This window comes from Armigeres subalbatus, chromosome 2 (assembly GCF_024139115.2).
Source record: "Armigeres subalbatus isolate Guangzhou_Male chromosome 2, GZ_Asu_2, whole genome shotgun sequence".
NCBI lineage: Eukaryota > Metazoa > Arthropoda > Insecta > Diptera > Culicidae > Armigeres > Armigeres subalbatus.
This window is the reverse complement of record NC_085140.1, coordinates 131,819,782-131,842,702: the sequence shown is the minus strand read 5'-3', so window position 1 is coordinate 131,842,702 and position 22,921 is coordinate 131,819,782. Positions and strand designations below refer to the sequence as shown.

At 42.0% G+C, this 22,921-nt stretch overlaps 1 protein-coding gene across 3 annotated transcripts in view; it reads right to left on the bottom strand.

Annotated features, from left to right (window-relative positions):
• Positions 1-22,921, bottom strand: part of LOC134215124 (slit homolog 2 protein) — a 136,922-nt gene that overhangs the window by 5,776 nt on the left and 108,225 nt on the right. For all 3 annotated transcript variants that reach the window (XM_062694373.1, XM_062694374.1, XM_062694376.1), the window contains 4 exons: positions 12,397-12,533; positions 12,157-12,309; positions 11,897-12,077; positions 11,216-11,355 (listed from right to left, as the gene is read on the bottom strand). In XM_062694373.1, the coding sequence (XP_062550357.1) occupies positions 11,216-11,355; positions 11,897-12,077; positions 12,157-12,309; positions 12,397-12,533 (611 nt within the window). The remainder of the gene's footprint in view (positions 1-11,215; positions 11,356-11,896; positions 12,078-12,156; positions 12,310-12,396; positions 12,534-22,921) is intronic.

Below are 22,921 nucleotides of genomic sequence, written 5' to 3'. Positions count from 1 at the left end.
TAAGACAAATAAGACAAATAAGACAAATAAGACAAATAAGACACATAAGACAAATAAGACAAATAAGACAAATAAGACAAATAAGACAAATAAGACAAATAAGACAAATAAGACAAGTAAGACAAATAAGACAAATAAGACAAATAAGACAAATAAGACAAATAAGACAAATAAGACAAATAAGACAAATAAGACAAATAAGACAAATAAGACAAATAAGACAAATAAGACAAATAAGACAAATAAGACAAATAAGACAAATAAGACAAATAAGACAAATAAGACAAATAAGACAAATAAGACAAATAAGACAAATAAGACAAATAAGACAAATAAGACAAATAAGACAAATAAGACAAATAAGACAAATAAGACAAATAAGACAAATAAGACAAATAAGACAAATAAAACAAATAAGACAAATAAGACAAATAAGACAAATAAGACAACAAAGACAAATAAGACAAATAAGACAAATCAGACAAATAAGACAAATAAGACAAATAAGACAAATAAGACAAATAAGACAACAATACAAGTAAGACAAATAAGACAAATAAGACAAATAAGACAAATAAGACAAATTAGACAAATAAGACAACAAGACAAATAAGACAAATAAGACAAATAAGACAAATAAGACAAATAAGACAAATAAGACAAATAAGACAAATAAGACAAATAAGACAAATAAGACAAATAAGACAAATAAGACAAATAAGACAAATAAGACAAATAAGACAAATAAGACAAATAAGACAACAAGACAAATAAGACAAATAAGACAAATAAGACAAATAAGACAAATAAGACAAATAAGACAAATAAGACAAATAAGACAAATAAGACAAATAAGACAAATAAGACAATTAAAACCAATAAGACAAATAAGACAAATAAGACAAATAAGACAAATAAGACAAATAAGAAAAATAAGACAAGTAAGACAAATAAGACAAATAAGACAAATAAGACAAATAAGACAAATAAGACAAATAAGACAAATAAGACAAATAAGACAAATAAGACAAATAAGACAAATAAGACAAATAAGACAAATAAGACAAATAAGACAAATAAGACAAATAAGACAAATAAGACAAATAAGACAAATAAGACAAATAAGACAAATAAGACAAATAAGACAAATAAGACAAATAACACAAATAAGACAAATAAGACAAATAAGACCAATAACACAAATAAGACAAATAATTCCCGGAGGAGCTTCCGGAGGAATTCCCGGAGGAACTTCCGGAGGAATTCCCGGAGGAACTTCCGGAGGAATTCCCGGAGGAACTTCCGGAGGAATTCCCGGAGGAACTTCCGGAGGAATTCCCGGAGGAACTTCCGGAGGAATTCCCGGAGGAACTTCCGGAGGAATTCCCGGAGGAACTTCCGGAAGAATTCCCGGAGGAACTTCCGGAGGAATTCCCGGAGGAACTTCCGGAGGAATTCCCGGAGGAACTTCCGGAGGAATTCCTGGAGGAATTCCCGGAGGAACTTCCGGAGGAATTCCCGGAGGAACTTCCGGAGGAATTCCCGGAGGAACTTCCGGAGGAATTCCCGGAGGAACTTCCGGAGGAATTCCCGGAGGAACTTCCGGAGGAATTCCCGGAGGAACTTCCGGAGGAATTCCCGGAGGAACTTCCGGAGGAATTCCCGGAGGAACTTCCGGAGGAATTCCCCCCGGAGGAACTTCCGGAGGAATACCCAGAGGAACTTCCGGAGGAATTCCGGAGGAACTTCCGAGGAATTCCTGAGGAACTTCCGGAGGAATTCGGAGGAACTTCCGGAGGAATTCCCGGAGGAACTTCCGGAGGAATTCCTGGAGGAACTTCCGGAGGAATTCCGGAGGAACTTCCGGAGGAATTCCCGGAGGAACTTCCGGAGGAATTCCCGGAGGAACTTCCGGAGGAATTCGGAGGAACTTCCGGAGGAATTCCCGGAGGAACTTCCGGAGGAATTCCGGAGGAACTTCCGGAGGAATTCCCGGAGGAACTTCCGGAGGAATTCCGGAGGAACTTCCGGAGGAATTCGGAGGAACTTCCGGAGGAATTCCCGGAGGAACTTCCGGAGGAATTCCGGAGGAACTTCCGGAGGAATTCCCGGAGGAACTTCCGGAGGAATTCGGAGGAACTTCCGGAGGAATTCCCGGAGGAACTTCCGGAGGAATTCCTGGAGGAACTTCCGGAGGAATTCCCGGAGGAACTTCCGGAGGAATTCCCGGAGGAACTTCCGGAGGAATTCCCGGAGGAACTTCCGGAGGAATTCCCGGAGGAACTTCCGGAGGAATTCCCGGAGGAACTTCCGGAGGAATTCCTGGAGGAACTTCCGGAGGAATTCCTGGAGGAATTTCCGGAGGAATTCCCGGAGGAAATTCCGGAGGAACTTCCGGAGGAATTCCCGGAGGAACTTCCTTAGGAATTCTAGGAGGAACTTTAGAAGGAATTCCTGGAGGAACTTCCGAAGGAATTCCGGAGGAACTTCCGAGGAATTCCCGGAAGAACTTCCGGAGGAATTCCCGAAGGAACTTCCGGAGGAATTCCCGAGGAACTTCCGGAGGAATTCCGGAGGAACTTCCGGAGGAATTCCTGGAGGAACTTCCGAGGAATTCCCGGAGGAACTTCCGGAGGAATTCCTGAGGAACTTCCGGAGGAATTCTGGAGGAACTTCCGGAGGAATTCCCTGGAGGAACTTCCGGAGGAATTCCGGAGGAACTTCCGGAGGAATTCGGAGGAACTTTCGGAGGAATTCCCGGAGGAACTTCCGGAGGAATTCCCGGAGGAACTTCCGGAGGAATTCCCGGAGGAACTTCCGGAGGAATTCCCGGAGGAACTTCCGGAGGAATTCCCTGGAGGAACTTCCGGAGGAATTCCTGGAGGAACTTCCGGAGGAATTCCCGGAGGAACCTCCGGAGGAACCTCCGGAGGAACCTCCGGAGGAACCTCCGGAGGAACCTCCGGAGGAATTCCCGGAGGAACTTCCGGAGGAATTCCCGGAGGAACTTCCGGAGGAATTCCCGGAGGAACTTCCGGAGGAATTCCCGGAGGAACTTCCGGAGGAATTCCTGAAGGAACTTCCGGAGGAATTCCCGGAGGAACTTCCGGAGGAATTCCGGAGGAACTTCCGGAGGAATTCCCGGAGGAACTTCCGGAGGAATTCCCGGAGGAACTTCCGGAGGAATTCCTGAGGAACTTCCGGAGAAATTCCCGGAGGAATTTACGGAGGAATTCCGGAGGAACTTCCGGAGGAATTCCTGAAGGAACTTCCGAAGGAATTCCCGGAGGAACTTCCGAAGGAATTCCCGGAGGAACTTCCAGAGGAATTCCTGGAGGAACTTCCGAAGGAATTGCCGGAGGAGCTTACGGAAGAATTCACGGAGGAACTTCCAGAGGAAATCCCGGAGGAACTTCCGAGGAATTCCGGAGGAACTTCCGGAGGAATTCCGGAGGAACTTCCGGAGGAATTCCGGAGGAACTTCCGGAGGAATTCCCGGAGGAACTTCGGAGGAATTCCTGGAGGAACTTCCGGAGGAATTCCTGAAGGAGGAACTTCTGGAGGACTTCCTGGAGGAATTCCCGGAGGAATTCCCGGAGGAACTTCCGGAGGAATTCCCGGAGGAACTTCCGGAGAAATTCCCGGAGGAACTTCCGGAGGAACTTCCGGAGGAACTTCCGGAGGAACTTCCGGAGGAACTTCCGGAGGAACTTCCGGAGGAATTCTAGGAGGTAGAAGGATAGAAAGCGAGGCTTTCCAGGTGATGGTGAGACGAAGAGTTTTAGTTCCTCAACGTTTTGGGACCCAACTTCTTGTAATTCCTTAATTCCCTGGTTCCTTAGTTCCTGAATTCCTTTTTTCCTTAATTCCTTATTTCCTTATTCCTCAATTCCATAATTCATTAACTCCTTTATTCCTCAATAACCCAATTCCTTAATTCCTTAATTCCTTAATTCCTTAATTCCTTAATTCCTTAATTCCTTAATTCCTTAATTCCTTAATTCCTTAATTCCTTAATTCCTTAATTCCTTAATTCCTTAATTCCTTAATTCCTTAATTCCTTAATTCCTTAATTCCTTAATTCCTCAATTCCTTAATTCATTGATTCCTTAATTCCTGAATTCCTTTATTAATTAATTCCTTAATTACTTAATTCCTTAGTTCTTTAATTCCTCAATTCCTCAATTCTTCAATTCCATAATTCGTTAAATCCCTAATTCCTTAATTCTTCAATTCCTTAGTTCTTTAATTTCTTAATTCCTCAATTCCTCAATTCCTTAAATCCCTAATTTCTTAATTCCTTGATTCCTTTATTCCTAAACTTGTTAATTCCTTATTTCTTTAATTTCTTAAATTCTTTGAAAAAGATAATTCATCAATGCCTTAATTCCCTATTCCCCCAATTTTATAATTTTTCGATTTTCTTATTCGTTAGTTCTTCACTGGGTATTTTTTTTTTAAATTCTAAATTTTCTCACTACTCAATTCTGTATTCACGAATCAACAAATTGATTTTTTTTTTTTTTAATCTTTCGTTTATTTGGAAGGCTCATTTGCCGTGAAGCGTTACGGAGCCGAAATCAAGTTTAACAATACATTTCTTGATTCTTATACATAGTGTTAGATTTGGGGAACCGAAAGACTCGCGGTTTAGTCGAGGTTAGGGAATACAATAATACAGTAGGAAAGGAAAGGATTTAAGGGTGCTTAAGTAATTACGATTCTGATGTTCACAAAGTTGACATTCCTCGCATTTTTACATCTGTAACGGGACAAACAAACTTTTTTTGGGAGACAACGACAAGAGGAGGACATACGGAAGGGATTAACGACAGACATGGAAATGTACAACAAGAGGAAGACAATCGATATGGGGTACGACAGACAAGGGAATGGGCAGACAATGATTACAGTTTTACATCAGCAACTTTCAAAAATTGGTGGACCAGGGACATGTACTCTAGATCAAGGCCCGACAACACTTCCCTAATAGGCTTTGGTTGTTTTCCTCGGACCCGGAGATGTTCAGTTAGCGCAGATCTGGGGCCACGATGCTCCTCGCACGCCCACACGACATGATCGATGTCCTGATAATCCTCGCCGCAAACACAGAGATTTCCTTCCGAGAGCCCCACTCTGAAAAGATGTGCATTTAGAGTGTAGTGATTGGACATTAGACGACACATGGTTCGAATGAAGTCTCGTCCCATATTCAATTTATTGAACCATGGACGCTTCTGACACCTGCGGGCGAATTGAATACAGCCATCTACCCAACACGCCATTTGTCCATTTATGTTGCCAGCTGTTCCATGTTTCCTGAAGAACTACTGTGAAAGTCTCATCGAAGGTGATTTTCCGATCGTAAATATCACCTTCCATAGCGCCCACCTTAGCCAAAGAGTCCGCTTTCTCATTTCCCGGGATCGAGCAATGAGAAGGGACCCAAGCCATGGTGATTGTGTAAGACCGTTGTGATAAGGCACTCAAAGCTTTCCGTATCCCATTCAGTAGATACGCTGAGTGCTTAACTGAGTTTCATTGACCGAACAGCCTCCAAGGAACTTAGACTGTCGGTGAAGATGAAAAGTGGTCAGGAGGTAGGGATGCGATTTGCTCGAGTGAATAGTGTATAGCTGCTAGCTCAGCAGTATACACGGAACAAGGCTCTTTGAGCTTAAAGTAGGCGCTATGAAAAACGTTGAAAACACCGAAACCAGTGGAGTCATCAATTTTGACCCGTCTGTAAAAAGCTTCTCCTCACTGGCGTGCCCGTATTTGCTTGCAAATAATGGAGGTATGACCTCCGCACACAGAAAGTCTGGTATTCCATGAACCTCCTGCTTCATGGACAGATCAAAAGTAACAGAGGAACTGTAAGAGTCTAAGAAGTTAGCACGATTGGTATCTACCGAAGAAGGGCTTACCTCCAGCGTTATGTACCAGTGGTAAATACTCATGAATCGAGATTGAGGGCTTTGTTCGAGCAGCTTCTCGAAGTTATCAATGACCAATGGATTGAGAACCTCACAGCGGATGAGGAACCGGAGCGATAATTCCGCGAAACGATCTGTTAGTGGCAGTACTCCCGCAAGTACTTCCAAGCTCATTGTATGTGTCGAATTCATACATCCTAACGCGATACGGAGACAGCGGTACTGAATCCTTTGAAGCTTCAGCATGTGTGTTTTAGCCGCGGACTGGAAGCAGAAACTACCGTATTCGAGGACCGACAAAATGGTTGTTCTATACAACGTCATAAGATCTTCGGGATGCGCTCCCCACCATGTTCCGGTTATTGATCGCATGAAGTTGATCCGTTTCTGGCCTTTTTGTGTCAGATACACAATGTGCTTGCCGAGGGTGCATTTGGAGAGAACCCGACCCGAGGTATTTAGAAGACATGCTACGAGTGATTGTCTTACCCATCAGTTGGAGCGGGAACTTTGCCGGCTTATGTTTTTTGAAAAGACAACCATCTCAGTTTTCTCCGAGAGAATTCGATACCCAGCTTCGTAGCCCAAGTAGACAAATTGTCCAAAGTATCTTGCAATGGTCCTTGCAGATCAACCGATGTTGGCCCCGAAACGGATACAACACAATCATCTGCAAGCTGTCTCAACGAGCAATTTGGCATGAGACATTCATCAATGTCTCTGACGTAAAATTGTAAAGAAGGGGCTCAAACATGAGCCCTGGGGAGACCCATGTAGCTAATTCGTGAAGTTGCCGAGTCACCATGAGAAAAACTCATACGCTTCTCTGACAACAAATTGTACAAATAGTTGTTCAAAATTGGTGAAAGTCCACACTCGTGGAGTTTGTCAGATAAGACATCGACGCAAACTGAATCAAAAGCCCAAAAACACTGAGCCCATTTGCTCTTTTTTAGCGAAAGTAAGCTGAATTTCTGAAGAAAGCAACGCAAGACAGTCGTTCGTCCCTGTGCCGCTCCGAAAACCAAATTATGTATCTGATAACAAACCATTCAATGCAACCCATTTGTCTAGCTGAAGAGTATCACCTTCTACAGCAGGTTCCGAAGACATGACAGCATCGCGATGGGGCGATACGAGTTACAATCCGACGCGGGTTTTCCGGGCTTCTGGATGGCTATCACCTCACTTCCCTCCAATCATCCGGAACAATGTTGCACTCCAGTAACTGATTGAACAAGTTCAATAAGCGCCTCTTCGCGACGTCTGGGAGGTTTTTGAGCAAATTGAACCTGATTCTATCCATCCCTGGAGCGGAATTGTTACATGAAAGGAGAGCAAGTGAGAATTCAATCATCGAAAAGGGACGATCCATATCATCCCTGTCTGCAAAAGCATCACGTAGCTCTTGCCTCACCGGTACCGAATCCGGACAAACTTTCTTTGCGAAGTCAAGTATCCACCGCGACGAGCTTTCACGATCTTCGTTTACGGACGACGCGTTGCGCATTCTTCTCCCGACGGTCCACAGAGTTTTCATTGAAGTCTCGCGCGATAAACCTTCAACAAAAGTGCGCCAATATCCGCGCTTCTTCACTTTGACCAGTTTCTTGAACTGGATTTCGAGCGCGGTGTATCGTTTATGAAGAACGATCGCCCCGTGTTTCCGAAATTCTTTGAACGCGGCGGATTTCTCGCGATAAAGTTGCGTACACTCGATGTCCCACCACGGACTGTAGGGTTTCCTACGAACCGAAGCTCCTGGCACCGGCCGACGTTGTGCCTGAAGAGCGCTTTCAAGAATCAACTGCGATAGAAACTTGTACTCTTCCCGCGGGGGAAGTGCTTCTATCGACTGTATGCCATCGCTGATGGCGTCCGCATATTTGCCCCAATCGATGTGCTTCGTTAAATCATATGAAAGATCGATGGAAACAGATTGCTTATGTCCATTGGAAATCGAAACTTCGATCGGCAAATGATCACTACCATGGGGATCTTGGACCACCTTCCAAGTACAGTCCAACGATAATGAGCTCGAACAAATGGAAAGATCTAGACGGCTATATCTTGCTGGAGGAGCCACTCGTAACTTCTCCTGTATTCAAAATTGACATATTGAAGTCGTCGCAGAGGTCGTATATCATTGATGAACGGTTGTCGTCGTACAGTTCCCCAGCCTGTTCCGTGGGAGTTAAAATCTCCCAGGAGCAACCGTGGCTCGGGCATAACCGAGCAGATGTGCGAGAGATCTCTTCGAGATATCGCGGTGTTTGGAGGAAGATATATCGAGGCGATACTGAGGTCTTTTCCTCGAATAGTCACCTGACATGCGACAGCTTCGGTCCCAGACATCGGCACAAGATCGACTCTATAGAAGGAGTGCTGTTTTGATCCCTAAAAGCACTCCTCCATATCGATTTGCCCGATCGCGGCGGATTATGTTGAAATCAGGAAAATGAAGGTCTACATTTGGTGTTAGCCATGTTTCACATAAAGCAAAAGCATCGCATTGTAATTTGTTAACTAAAAATTTAAAATATCTAATTTTTGAAGAATACTTCGACAGTTCCACTGTAGAATCGAAATCATGTTACCCTTATTGACTAAGTTAGCCATCGAAGGATACAAATGACTCGAGGAGGGGCATTTTCGAAGCCAGCTGCTTCAGGAGAGGAGTCAGAATAGGAAGAACAGTTTTGACCATGTTCTTCACGGGGTCGGAAGCATCAAAGAAGTTGAGGATGAGCTCCACGATGCCAGAAAGTGTGAACATTGGAGCGCTCAGGAGTTCTTCTGCTCGCTCTGTATGCTCTCTTTCTGGCTGAGAAATCGCAAAAATGGGGTATCTGGGATTTTAGATGTTCCCGGAAGCGGTGGAAACTCTCGATCATCCCGATGTGAAACCACAAAAGTTGATCGTTTTTGAATATTTCCTCCCGCTTTGAATTTGACCATGTTGGATTGGGGCTCACTTTGAGGCTGTTTTCTAGGCTTTTTCGAGGGTCGCTGGCTCTGTTTTATTCTCTTCCTCGTTGAGCCATTGAAAACAAAGGGAACCCCATTTCCAACCTCGGAGTCAGAGCTACCTTGATCGTCCAAAGGAAGAGACGAGTAGATGGTGTCAGAAACGAGTGGAGGAGCGGCCTTCCTCAACATTTCGGCGTAACTTCGCCGAGAACGTTGCTGAAGAGACCGCTTCTGGTGGATTCGCTGCTGTATGTACGTTGGGCAAGCTTCAAGAGCATGTGGAGGGCTTTCGTTACAATAGACACATTTCGGTGCCGTCTTGCACGCGCCATCCACATGCTTCTCTCCGCACGATGCACAGCGAGGTTTATTGCAGCAGTACTGAGCGGTGTGGCCCAGCTGCTTGCAATTAACACAGTTCATCACCTTCGGTACATACACCCGAACAGGTAGACGAAGTTTGCCAATCACTATGTAGTCAGGCAGTGCGGACCCGGAAAATACCCGCTTCTCTCTCTCCTGCGCAACCGAATCCATTTGCTTGCTATCCAGTACCGCAACAGGAGGCAAAGAAGCGTTCTTGAGACGACCGAAACCTTGTTTCAAATCGTCGCATGTCATACTTTCCTCCGTCACCACCCCCGCGATCTCACACACTGCTGACGGTAAATACACCCTATATTCGAGAGTGAAAAGCTCACAGGTGACAATCTCGTTGGCCTGTTTGCGATCACTGACCGTGACACGGAGTTTACTGGACCCAACCATGTCAATGGTCGTGACAGACGAAAATCGCTTTTCCAGATCTTTGCTAATCTGGCTGATATTCAAACGTTTGCCTTTGGGTCGAAAGAAAACAACATACGGCCCACTAGAGTCGTGAGGGTAGACCTTGGGACGGGGGCTCGTAGAGGAAATTTTAGCGTTGCTGGTGTCCATTTCGTTTTGGTTTGGAACATCCGAATGCAACGAAACATCTGACATGGAATACGAAGTACCCCCGCCAACTTCGCCTTCGCGCATTGCGGACACGAAATGCGCCGCTGCAGCGAGGCACAATCTATTTTAAAACTAAACAATTATCACAAGGAAAAAAACTATTCCAATAAGATGGAGAAGAGAGGGGAACAACGAGAGGGAGCTCAAGTAAATACTTGCGTTCACACTGCTGTGTCGCCGGCTAACGGTTCTGGCAGCACACACTGACTGGATGGACAATCGCCGGGGCGGTGGTGCGGTCGAAGCGAACCACGCTGTTGTTGGTGTTCTTGCCGCAGACAACACTGCAACTGGGTGGATGGATGGTGGCAGGACGGCAGCGTCTGTGTTGGTGGAGACGCACGATGGATGATGACTGTCGGCGTGGGGCGATGATGCCTGCGCCTGCGATGGACGCCGAAGAAACTGCAAAACTTTGCGTTGTCTTGCAAAGGCAACGAAATGGCTACTCAACTGCTTCAGCTAAGCACCACTTCCACTCAAGCACTTGCTTCAAAACACTTTCGGAAAAACCTCTACCTGTACTTCAGGAAAAACCAAAAGAGAAGCAGACCGTGCGCGGACTTACAACCGTCTCGCTCGGATGCTCGACGTGGAATGAATCAACAAATTGATAACTTATTGAATTTTCAAACTAACAAATTTGCTGAGTTAAGAGAAAGGAACCCCTTAATCCATAAAAGCGTGGCGGACTTGGTGGATGGTTCCTAATTCAAACACATTTTCTTCCCATCAAAGAATCAGGCTAAGATTTGTTCAGAATATGTATTTTAAAAATTCCTACTCAAGATGACCCCTGAGAGGTCACTTTTTTATGAAAATACTTCATCATGTTCTGCGAAAATTCACAAGCAACAAACACTCTGGCCGGGAAATTTGCAATACTTTGACCAAATTATCCTCGAATGTTCCCAATTATTCACAACCTCCATACAACATCTATGAAAGTGACTCATAAGTAACTTGAATTTTATTTTTACTGTCGATCAATGTCATCGGATGCGTTCGTAATTTTTACGGGGATTTACATCAATAGTATCAAACATATTACCTTCACATTGTCTTGTCAAAAAAAACATCAGTACAGTTTTGAAATATTTCATTATTGTTAAGTTGCATCCAGCCGTCGAATGCAATAAAAAACTCATAAAACCTGAAGTAACTAAAGGTAAAATACGGTATGTTCCCGTCATTCGTCCTCAAAACACTACCGATTAGGCAATCTTTCATCCGCGTTATCGTCGGGTATTTATACAAAACAGCACGTCAATTGGAATAAAAAAAACAGCCCAAAAAGAAATTTCACTCACCCATAATATCGACCACACGCAGCGAGTCCATGATTGGTTCCATCACTTCTTCCGGTATGCGAGTTAGTTTGTTGTTTTGGATGCTCAGCGTCTCCAGCGAGTTAAGATTCTCGAAAACCAACGCCGGTAGAACTTTGATGCTAGACGAGAGAGAAGCAGAGCAAGACACAAAAATAATTAAATGGAAATACCCAAGCGTGAAAGGAAACTTTGCTCTTTAATTATGGCTGAGTCACCGTTACACCGCGGACCACCCATCGCCTCTGCAAGTCGACACTACTGGCAGTGATAAAAAACGAGTAAACTATTTCCTTGATCTTACGTTTAAACTTTCTTAATTTCCGAATATTCATAAATATGCTACAATATTTTTTCGCTTGAACCAAATGTTTCATTTATATCTTTTTCAGATCACTGTGCGCTATTTAACGAGATTAATTGAAGGGTGGAAATCCCTTCAGGTGGTAATATGATTTGAATTTTTTTGTTCATTGCAAAATTTCCATTTCGATCTCACAATGCGACACAGCGTCCTAACAAGTAAATCCTTTGCGACTCCACGAAAAATAAGTTTCTCCATTAGTAAATTGCGCCAACTCACGCCAGATAGTTTTCAGCATCAGACCGGGTTGGTAAACTCAGTGAACAATATCCAAACATAAAAAAACGTAGAAAACTTACTCGTTTTTCTGCAAATTCAGGAACGTAATCGAATCACCGAAACCGATAAAAGCATCCTCGTTAATAGAGGAAATATTGTTGGAGCGCAGATCCAAATGCCGCAAACGATGCAACGGTCGGAGTGCTTCACTCGGAATGCGATGTAGATTGTTATCGCCGAGACGAAGGTACTGGAGATTTTCTGTAAGCGAATGAAAAACAAGAATCGTACAATCATTGTCCGTATCAGCGATGGACCATCTACAATGGCGATTTCCCACCTTCCAGTCCCTCGAAGGCGTCCTTATCGATGTAGGAGATGGAGTTACCCTCCAGTTCCAGCGAGTTGAGCAGACCCAGATGACTGAAAACGCGTGCCGGTACCTCGGTGAGCTGATTGTGGGCCAGGATGAGGGCATCCAGATTCGAAAGACCTGCCATTGAACCCATTGGAAACGGTGGGATAAAAGATTGGCATTTTGACAATGGATTTCCGGTTATTGCTATCAGTTAGAGATTACCTTCAAAGTCGCCCTCCTTGATCGTTTTCAGACGATTCTCTTGTAGCTCCAATTTTCGCAACATATCCAGTTTGGAGAGGGCTTTCTGCGGGACTGATGTTAGGTCGTTGCCACCGAGGTTAAGCCGTTTCAGCTTTCTGGAAAAGGAAACAAATTAATGTAGAAATTTTCCTTGTCATTCGTTACGATAAGAAATAGACATTCCCCTCCCTGTCGAAATTTTCAAACAATGACGCTTTTATTTCTAAATCATTAACTCGTACCGTTAGGCAAAAATCGGTACAGCATAAATACGTAAAATTTTAAATGCATCATTTCATTTTTTAAGCCCTGATAACCACTTCTTTTCTCCTTTTACGATATACGGAGCTATTATAGGAAAATTCTATATGCTTCTGAATTAGTTATTGCAGATGTCAAATAAATGTAATTTACTAAAAATTATACGAATTTATGTGCTCAATTCTAATGAAATTATAAAAATGTTTTGAGCTTCCACAAGACATTTTGAATTTCCCCAGAAAAATCTTAGGAAGTTCCAATAGCATTCTAAGGAAATCCTAAGAATTTCCACAGAAAATTTTCCTGACTTTCCACGGGAATTTCTTCCAGGAAATCACACATATGCATTGCACAACATGTGGAAAATTTAATTCGAAAAATGCTGTACTATCACGCATCGCATCATCGTAGCGAGGTTCAGCCAAGGAGAGAAACGTGCAGTTGCCGTTTAATTGTGTGCTTCTTCATTCCATCCTAGCACCCACAGCTCTGTTGAAACTTTAATGTTCCGTTCTCAAATAATTGTCAACCTTTCCGTACTTTATAAAAGACGAAAATTGTTTCAATACTATGTCCAGTGTTCTAATAATGCTCTTCGAGTTGGGACCCTGTCTCTCGGAGGCAATAAATCAATAGTTCGATCAAGCAGTAGTTTTGACGTAGTACTGCGTCTGTGTTTCTACATCGGTTTTTGCGATTGCGAAGACCGTCACGAAAATATAATAGACTTTGAACGTTAATATCTCAACCGTTGCATCGCAAACACAGACATCAAAATCAAGCAACAACTCAGCAGCAGTGTGGTCGACCAGCAGCAGTGGCAAGTGGCCATCGCTGACAGCAGCACTCGTCTGTCGCAACGAATAGCAGCGGTCCCAGCAGAAAATCGGGCTTGGTGGTCATATGGCTACCGCTTCTGCCTCATACGCAGAAGGTCGTGGGTTCAATCCCAGGCCCTTTCCATTTCTCCTACTTTGTATCTTTTCATATATTTCTCATGTTCTAGCAATTGCTAGAACTAGAAATGGGCTTTCATACCGTTTCATACCGATGGCCGTTATCGACTATCCAAAATACTAGAGCTCTCGGACTGTGCACAATGAGGTTGGAGAGCAAATCTCATGCCTCCACCCATTGGTTCCATGTGCAATTGCGATTGTTCTGGTCGGAGTAAGTAATTACGATATGTGCACGGTCATCATGCTCATGCTCATGCTCACGAGTAGCAGCGGTCCCAGCAGAAAATAAATCATGGAGTAGCCATCGGAAAATAGCAGCACTGTTGGAGATCGTTGCATCACTTGAATTAAAATTGAAATCCTGATGTGTAATTAGAATTTAGAACCTTATAGAGCTACTATAAATAGCAGTCCATTGTAAAAAAAGTCAAATTCCATCGCAAGGTTCTAACAAGCGTTTTGTTGCTGTTAGATATTGGAAAGGGGCATTTGGGGAAAGGAAATCCGTTCTTATCAAGACCACCATTTTTTAAAAGAAAGTGTTGATTGCAAACTGAACTGCTTCAGTGATATCCGTGTTTGGCGTGGTAGCTTGGTCAGGGATTGAATTCAAATGAGAATAAAGAAGTCTCTAACCTATCATCTCTGTATACATGTACGATATGTAGCATACCGTGAGAGACTTTTTTCGCAAGCTGTCATTATAAAGCACTGATGGGTGTTAGCCCTTGTTAGTTAGTTTGAAGACAAAAAAGTTATCTCCCATATTCACACTATCATAATGGAATGAGTGAAAGACAAATGAGCTTGTTTCTCATTTCTGAGAAAGATTTCTGTGTGGTAGCGAAATTGCACTTGGTGTTAAATATGAAAAGGCAATATCTAATTGATTTGAAAGCATCAAAGTAAGCTTGACATGAAGAATAACGGAGAGCCACCAAAATATCAATCAAAGCAGGTACTTCACCAGCAGTCAAAAATATGTAGTCAACTGTCACGGACTGGAGTAACAGTTTATCAGCAGACTTTCGCATGCCTAGCATGATAATCTCCACAATTCCTATCAGCGTAGGAGAAGGATTTTCATCAGAATCTGAGAGGAATTCCCATCAGAATACAATGAAATTTATCATTGGAATCTCTGAAGAATTCCTTTCTGAATCATCGAAGTATTCCAACCGGAATCCAGAAGATTCTACAAGAATCCACCACTGGATTCATTTTGGTGTCGTTGAGGGATACCCTTGGGAATCCCTTCATAATCCATAAAGGATTTGCTTCAGAATCTCGCATTGATTTTCTTCGGAATTCCTCCGGAGTCGTTCAAAGATTTGTTTCGGAATCATTCGGAGATTTCCTTCAGAATACTTCGACGGTTCGCTTTGGAATCCCTTGAATATTTAATTTGTAATCGCTCTGACGATTTGCTTAAAAATCCTTCGACGAATTGCTTCGGAATCATTCGACGATTCGCTTCAGAATACATCGACGGTTTGCTTCGGAATTCATCGTAGATTTAGTTCGGACTCCCTCGACGAATTGCTTCGGAATCATTCGACAATTTGCTTCGGAATTCTTCGATGATTTGCTTCGCAATTCCTCAAAAATTTGCTTTGGAATCCCTCAACGATTTGTTTCAGCATATCTGGAAGGTTCTCTTTGGAATCACTGGAGGATTCTTTACGGAATCCATGAGGGATTAATTCGGAATCCTTGGATGATTTGCTTCGGGATCCCTCCACATATCCCTTCTACATTTAGCTTCAACATCCCTGGAACACTGCTTACGAAATCCTTGGAACATGAACGTTGGAATTCCTGGAGGATCTTCGACGAAATCTCTGAAACATTCCCGTTGGAACTCCTGGAACATTCCTACTGGAGTTCCTGGAATATCCCCGTCCGAACCCCTGGAGGATTCCCGTTGACATCCCGGAAGGATTTGGAGCCCCTAGTACATTCCTGTTCAGAATCTCTGGAGGTTCCCTTCGCTTGATTGGAGGATTTCCGTCGAAATCACTGTAGATTCCCGTCGGAATCTTTGGAACATTCCCGTCGAATTTACTGAAGGATTCTCATCGGAATGTTTGGAGAAATGTAGCATTATTTTTTTTTCATTTGAGGTATGTAGAATATAAATAGAACAATCCAGCACATATTGTCCTTTGAGTGATTGACCCGCAATTTGCTTAGGTGGTTGGACCGGATATATCACATTACCTTTAAGATAACGTGATGAGGTGGTAAAATGTTCGAGAATTTTTGAAAAGATGCTCAAAATATAGATATTAGATGAAAGGGCTGGAGACCTCCGCCCCCATCAGGCATCGAGGCTAGTTACGCCAATGATCGCGAGTCAATTTTCTCTTATGAGCAATTCTCTCGTAGGTCGATTTATTTTTGTATGTTTTGATTTCCCAGAAATTTTGCATATATATTCTTTATGGTAGAAAAACATAATTTGCATTATTGGTTTGTCATTATGACTCTAGCCTAACTTTTGACAAGGGCTTAGGCAAAAACATCTTGAACACTTACAAAAAAATAAAACTTGGCTTGGCTTGTCCGATCGTTTTGGTGTTTTCGGCAATATTTTCGATAATCATCGGAACTATGTGAAAAAAATATACACTGTAAAGAAAAATTGTTCAATCATTGAAAATAAAACTTCAAATCGATTTTCTCTAAAACGAATTTTACTATATTTTTAAATTTTTTGATGCGTTGTAGCAGATAATATATGTACTCTTTTGCACAATGAGCTATAATGGAGAAATGATGGATAAAAAAGTTATATTTATTTTTTTTTTAAATTGGTATTCCAAAAATGGTTGAAATATTTTTTTAATGTTTTATCTACTCGATTTTATGAAAGTACGTAAAATTTACAATGAAAAAGGGCACACCATTTTTTTTTCTAGGTGCTACCGTTTCTGAGATACAGCAGTTATAAAATAAATTACCCCGATTTTTTAAATTTTCAGTAGTTTTAGAATGATTTTCGAATTTATTCAACCTAGAATCAAATTTTACTGAGCCGTTGATAGTTATTGACAAATGCTAGAAATGGAGCAGTGGTTGGCCATTCTCATGGTATGAGAGTGTGAAGAAAAAATACTTTACTAAGAAAAAACCAAATAATCTGTCTTCCGTGTACAACCTCACAGTCAACCATTTCGAAAAAGAATCTTTCAACTGTACTAGTTTTTGCTATATCTTATAACGTAAGGCTTATATACAATATTGTACTGTCCTTGGCCGTGTGAAGAAGGACAGGGGAAGAAGAGGACACGTCGTGTGAATTCGTTGCAGTATGTGAACTTATATTCCGTTTGTTTTGGCCTTGCACGAATTAAAAAATATAGCCAAAAGTTGCATTTGTAGAGTCCTATCAATGAATTAGCTTGAAAACTTCTTTGCACTAAAATCATTATAATTATTATTTATTCAGACTAAGACCTATGCGGTATATAAGAGTCATCTCTATTCGGCTCGGTCCAAGGCTACAGGTCACCAACCACGCAGTCTACGGAGGGTCCGCAAGGAGGGTCATCTTCCACCTGATCGATCCACCTTGCCCGCTGCGCACCTCGCCTGTTTGTGTCCGTCGGATCGTTGTCGAGAACGATTTTCACTGGGTTACTGTCCGACATTCTGGCTACGTGCTCGGCCCACCGCAGTCGTCCGATTTTCGCGGTGTGAACGATGGATGGTTCTCCTAGCAGCTCATGCAACTCGTGGTTCATTCGCCTCTTCCACGTACCGTCCGCCATCTGCACCCCACCATAGATGGTACGCAACATTTTCCTTTCAAAAACTCCCAGTGCGCGTTGGTCCTCCACGAGCATCGTCCAGGTCTCGTGTCCGTAGAGAACTACCGGTCTTATAAGCGTTTTGTAGATAGTCAGTTTGGTACGGCGGCGAACTCTATTAGATCGGAGCGTCTTATGGAGTCCAAAGACTTATTGTAAATTGTACCACTCGTGTTAATCCCTGCTCTTCGTATTACCCCTTCCAAAGCGATGTTGAATAGCAGACACGAAAGACCATCACCTTAAGTAACCCTCTGCGTGTTTCGAAGGGACTCGAGAATGCCTCTGAAACTCGAACTACGCACATCACCCGATCGATCGTCGCTTTGATCAACCGTGTCAGTTTATCCGGACACCCGTGTTCGTGCATTTGCTGCCATAGCTGGTCCTGATCGAATGTATTATATGCAGCTTTGAAGTCGATAAATAGATGATGTGTGAGCACGTTGTTTTCGCTGCATTTCTGCAGTACTTGACGAAAGGCGAACACCTGGTCCGTGGTAGAGCTTTTGCCCATAAAACCCGCCTGGTACCAAGATGAATACACTAGTAGGTGCTCCCATCTGCCAAGTTTATGGAAGAGAAGAAGGCGGGGGTGAAAAATTCATTTTCAGTGCAAACCAAAAAAAACCGACTGGCTCTCCCATACTAAAATCCAAGATGGCTGAATCGTGAATTTGGCAGATTGGAACACCTAGTGGTGTATTCATCTTGACTGGTACTGCCCCACGAACTCCCTTGCAGTTGGTGCTAGTCGACGGCATAAAATTTGGGAGAGTAGCTTGTCACGATAGTTGCTACAACCCAGCTTATCGCACTTTTTGTAGATGGGACACACGACATCTTACATCCACTCCTGCGGCAAACCTTCCTCCTCACAAATCTTGGTAATGACCCGGAGAAGAATTTACCGTCGATTAGAACGTGGTCGATTTGGTTTTCCGTTTCTTGGTTAGCCTCCCTGTGGCCTTGTGGATATTTTTGCGGGGAGAGAAGGTGCTTCGGACTACCATTCCGCGGGAGGCTGCGAATTTTATGAATCGTTGGCCGTTGTCATTCGATATGGTGTGCAGACTATCCGGTCCGATGACCGGTCTATACATTTCCTCCCTGCATCCCTGTGCGTTCATGTCACCGATGACGATTTTGACGTCCCGCAGTGTGCATCCATCGTATGTCTACTCCAACTGTGCGTAGAACACTTCTTTCTCGTCGTCGGGTCTCCCTTCGTGTGGGCAGTGCACGTTGATGATAGTTGAAGAAACAGCCTTTAATCCTCAGCTTGCACATCCTTGCGTTGAATTGCTGCCACCCAATCACACGATGGCGCATCTTATCCAGCACTATGAAGCCGGTTCCCAGCTCGTTGGTGGTGCCACAGCTTTGGTAGAAGGTAGCTGCTCGATGCCCGCTTTTCCACACTTTCTGTCCTGTCGTTTCTGCAAATCTCCTGTAGTGCGACGACGTCGAAGTTGCGGGGATGTAATTCATCGTAGATCATCCTGTCGCAACCTGCGAAACTTAGCGACTTGAAGTTCCATGTTCCAAGCTCCCAATCGTGTTCCTTTATTCATCGCCTATAGTAGACCTATAGGTCTTTGCCGATTACATCGAGTCGCATTATCTCTTATATTGTTCGTAATTATTGGTTTACCAGGCGGTTTATTGGGCCTGCGCAAACCTCCTGTCTCGTCGGGGCGTCGTGTCAGGGCTGTTTAGCGTGCCACCTAACACCAGGACTTGGGCTTGTGCGCTTTGAGCGGCACACGGTCGCTTTGGTGGGGCCTACTTGCGGATACATGCACCTTTTTATAGGAATTTAACAGGGCCCACTGTCAAACCCCACCACATCCTAGGCAAGCCCCACAACTCGCAGATGGCCTGGGGAGGGATCGTCAAGCCTTTGGACATAGTCCCTGCTGCCACTTGAACTAAAATCAATCATTCGAATATTTTTCTCTCCATTACACAATAAATCATCACCACTAGAGTGGGTAGTTTGTCTGGTCAATTCCAGAAAACTCTCCAAAACGTTTTTTTAAACACGTTTATTAAATCCTTGCAACAGGTGTCCATCTTCAAACGCATTATCACCTAAATTATCGTAAGCTTGTTTTCTGCTTATCGCTGTCATTAGAATAAAACGCAATTTTATGATACTTGCCAACTATAACAGAAGAGCGTTGCTAAAATATTTATTTTTGATTGAAATATAATATATCACTATATGATATGTACGTTCCGTACGTACGTTCGAATTTTGCCCACCTGTGCAAAGATTTATTCTAGTTTTCCGCTATAACATTTATCAAAAATTAGTATGGTTGAAAGATTCTTTTCCAAGATGGTTCACTTCAAGGTTGTATTTATAAAAACAAATTATTTGTTTTTTTTTTCTAAGTAAAGTATTTTTCCACAACCTCATACCATGAAAAAGGCCATCCACTACTCCATTATGAGTATTCTATTTAATAAAAATGAAATGGTCTGTGTTCGTATCCGTATAACACAGAAACGGCTGGATGAATTTTCTTCATTCATTCGGCAGATATGTTCGTTATAGTTTCTGACGGGTTTATATCCTGATCCGAAAATTACGATAAAAGTTGAGTATACCGTCAAATGGGGGGGAAGATGATCATTGAGGCGAAGATGATCAATTGATATGTCAGTCAAAAGTGCCAAATTTTTTTATGAAGCGGTAGTCAACAACATTCTCCGTTCAAGTAATGTTATAATCATGAAAATGTATTTTGTGGAAGAAAGAGAGAGATAGTCATAAATGACGCTATTTTCGTTTCAAATATTGACTTCGTAGACTTCTTTACGTAGTAAATTCAACATTCATACAAATAGCCTAGTGTATTTTGACTACTAGGTTATAATGATTTTAGTGAAGCTGTCTTGATCAACTTCACCCCAAACCAGATTACTCAAAAAATGTGTGATAATTTAATTTATTTTAATAAATGCGAACGCATTTCAGAAAACTAAAGTTGTTGATTATTGCAACGTATAGCAGTACATGTTTTAAAATATTTGTTTCGATTTAAAATGTAAACACACATTGTTATTGCATGTTTTGTCGTAAAAATGATCATCTTCCCCCCAGTTGACGGTACCGTGAGAAACTAAAATAAAGGATTGTATGAAAATTTTTGCCTACTATGCAGGACAACGTCTGTCGGGTCGACTAGGTGTCAATAAAAATCAACGACTCTGTAAAATTTGATTCTAGGTTGAATAGATTCGAAAAACATTCGAAAACAACTGAAAATTTTAAAAATCGGTTTATTTTATCTTATAACCGCTGTATCTCAGAAACGGTATCACTTAGAAAAAAATGGAGTACACCTTTTTCATTGGAAATTTTACGTACTTTCATTATATTGAGTCAATGAAAACGTAAAAAAATATTTCGGCCGTTTTTGGAAAACCAACTCATTTAAAAAAAATTATAACTTGTTTGTTCATCATTTTTCTATTATAGCCAATAGTGCAGAAAAAGTACATACATATATTATCTGCTACAACATATCAAAAAATAAAAAATATCCAGTATTTTGCGCTCGATAATGGCGGCCGAGTGAGTGCCTTTTTGACATTCAAGAGGTAGAAAATATTTACAAATTTTTATCAATGTAGGCCTTGATTAGTTGAAAAATATTGGCACTCATCCGGAATCTACAAATAAACAAATGTCAAAATATTCTCCATTATGTTGTTCAAAGATCATATAGTTTTCCCATGGATACCTATTTTGTAATTATTTAATTTAATTTTATAGGAATGTGAAAGACACCAAGAAGGACGAATCTATAATGCTTATGATTGATGGTTTTATAAGAGGAAAGAAAATCTGCCACCAGACACTTCGGTGTAGTGATACTAATATAGTGTAAGGCTGAATGGACTACGTTAGACTCACAAAAACCAACTCTTTTTGCTGTAACCAATTCCATCTGACCTTAAAACTATATTCTATGCTATTGTCCACCTAGGCCATATTGGTTAACTTGAAGCCACGAAGCAGAAGAATATGCTCACATACTTGATAGACTTGTTGTTATCCTTTAGTATATTCTTTGTCATTGCTGCTAAGGGTCAGTAAGTCTCATTCGATTGTACGACAATTCCCCGAAAACCAATTCCCCGAATGCAATTTCCCCGAATGTAATTTCCCCGAATGTAACAATTCCCCGAATGCAATTTCCCCGAATGTAACAATTCCCCGAATGTAACATTTCCCCGAATGGAACAATTCCCCGAAAATAAAATACCTCTTTCAAACACATCTTCGCAATCGACTGTTGTATGCGTCTGATAAAAGCAGCGTTCAAAAATACATTCAAGAGTGTCTTATAGGAGTATTTGTAGTTCTTGTTCCTCCAAGATGTGTTGTTGAATTATAAAGATGTCAGAGTTCAGCGTTTTCTAAGGTACCGTCGTCGGGGGTGACAATGGGTCAAATGGGGGTGAGAATGGGTCACTGTTTCAACTACTTAGAATGCTTGTAGAATATATTGAATGTATCTGAGGGCAAGAAGACTAAAATATAAGAGACCTTTTTGAACGATTTTGCTCTACGACCTCTAGGCTGCCGGTGAGAGCGATGACCCATTCTCACCCCCTAGACCCATTGTCACCCCCGATGGCGGTAGTTTTTTTTCTCCCAAGATAGTATCAAACTGCAATTCCGATTGACAAATATTTTTCCTATCTTCGGAATCAAACTCCAGTCGTGTATATACCTTCTTCAAATATATAATGCAATGGTGGATGTGAATCCTTGTAAACAAAAATAATGCGTTTGCCCGGAAAGAGGCAATGGTGAATGTGATTCATAGCATCTGCTCGGAATAATGTTCCGAATGTTATTATTCGTTCTTTAATAACATGTATCTGCCCTGAATATGGAGGATGTGATGCATTCTTTAAAAGAAGACATTTTTACAAAGTAAGAAAATGGTAGATGTGGTCCTTCAAAAATAGGCGTTAGCTCGAAATAATGCAAGAATGAATTAATTGAGAATGAGAATAAGGAATAATCTGATCTCTTATTTTGATGCAGGCGAATTTGGCCAGAATAAGGAAAAAATATATAAGATCCCTTATTACGCAATATGTATTGAATGTATCATATTTCACCGAAAAACATTTTGCCGAATTCATTTTCTCAATACATAATTAGGCGGTCTGTAACTTTTGCGGTGTGATTTTTGATGGATTCTACCTTTTTCAGAATGACCTTTGGAAGAATGCCGTTTTTCAGAATGTTATGTCAAACAAATTAGCATTTTCTTAGATAAATGTGGTGTGATATAACAGCAGTTTTGAAACATATAATTGCTTCATATCAATTATTTGTTATACCTGGCAAGCGTGCTACTTGTTCAGTAAACGAATAATCTCCTCTTTTTGCTTTATTGCGGACAGAATTTCTGTCTCGAGAGGCCTTAATTTAAAGAAGGC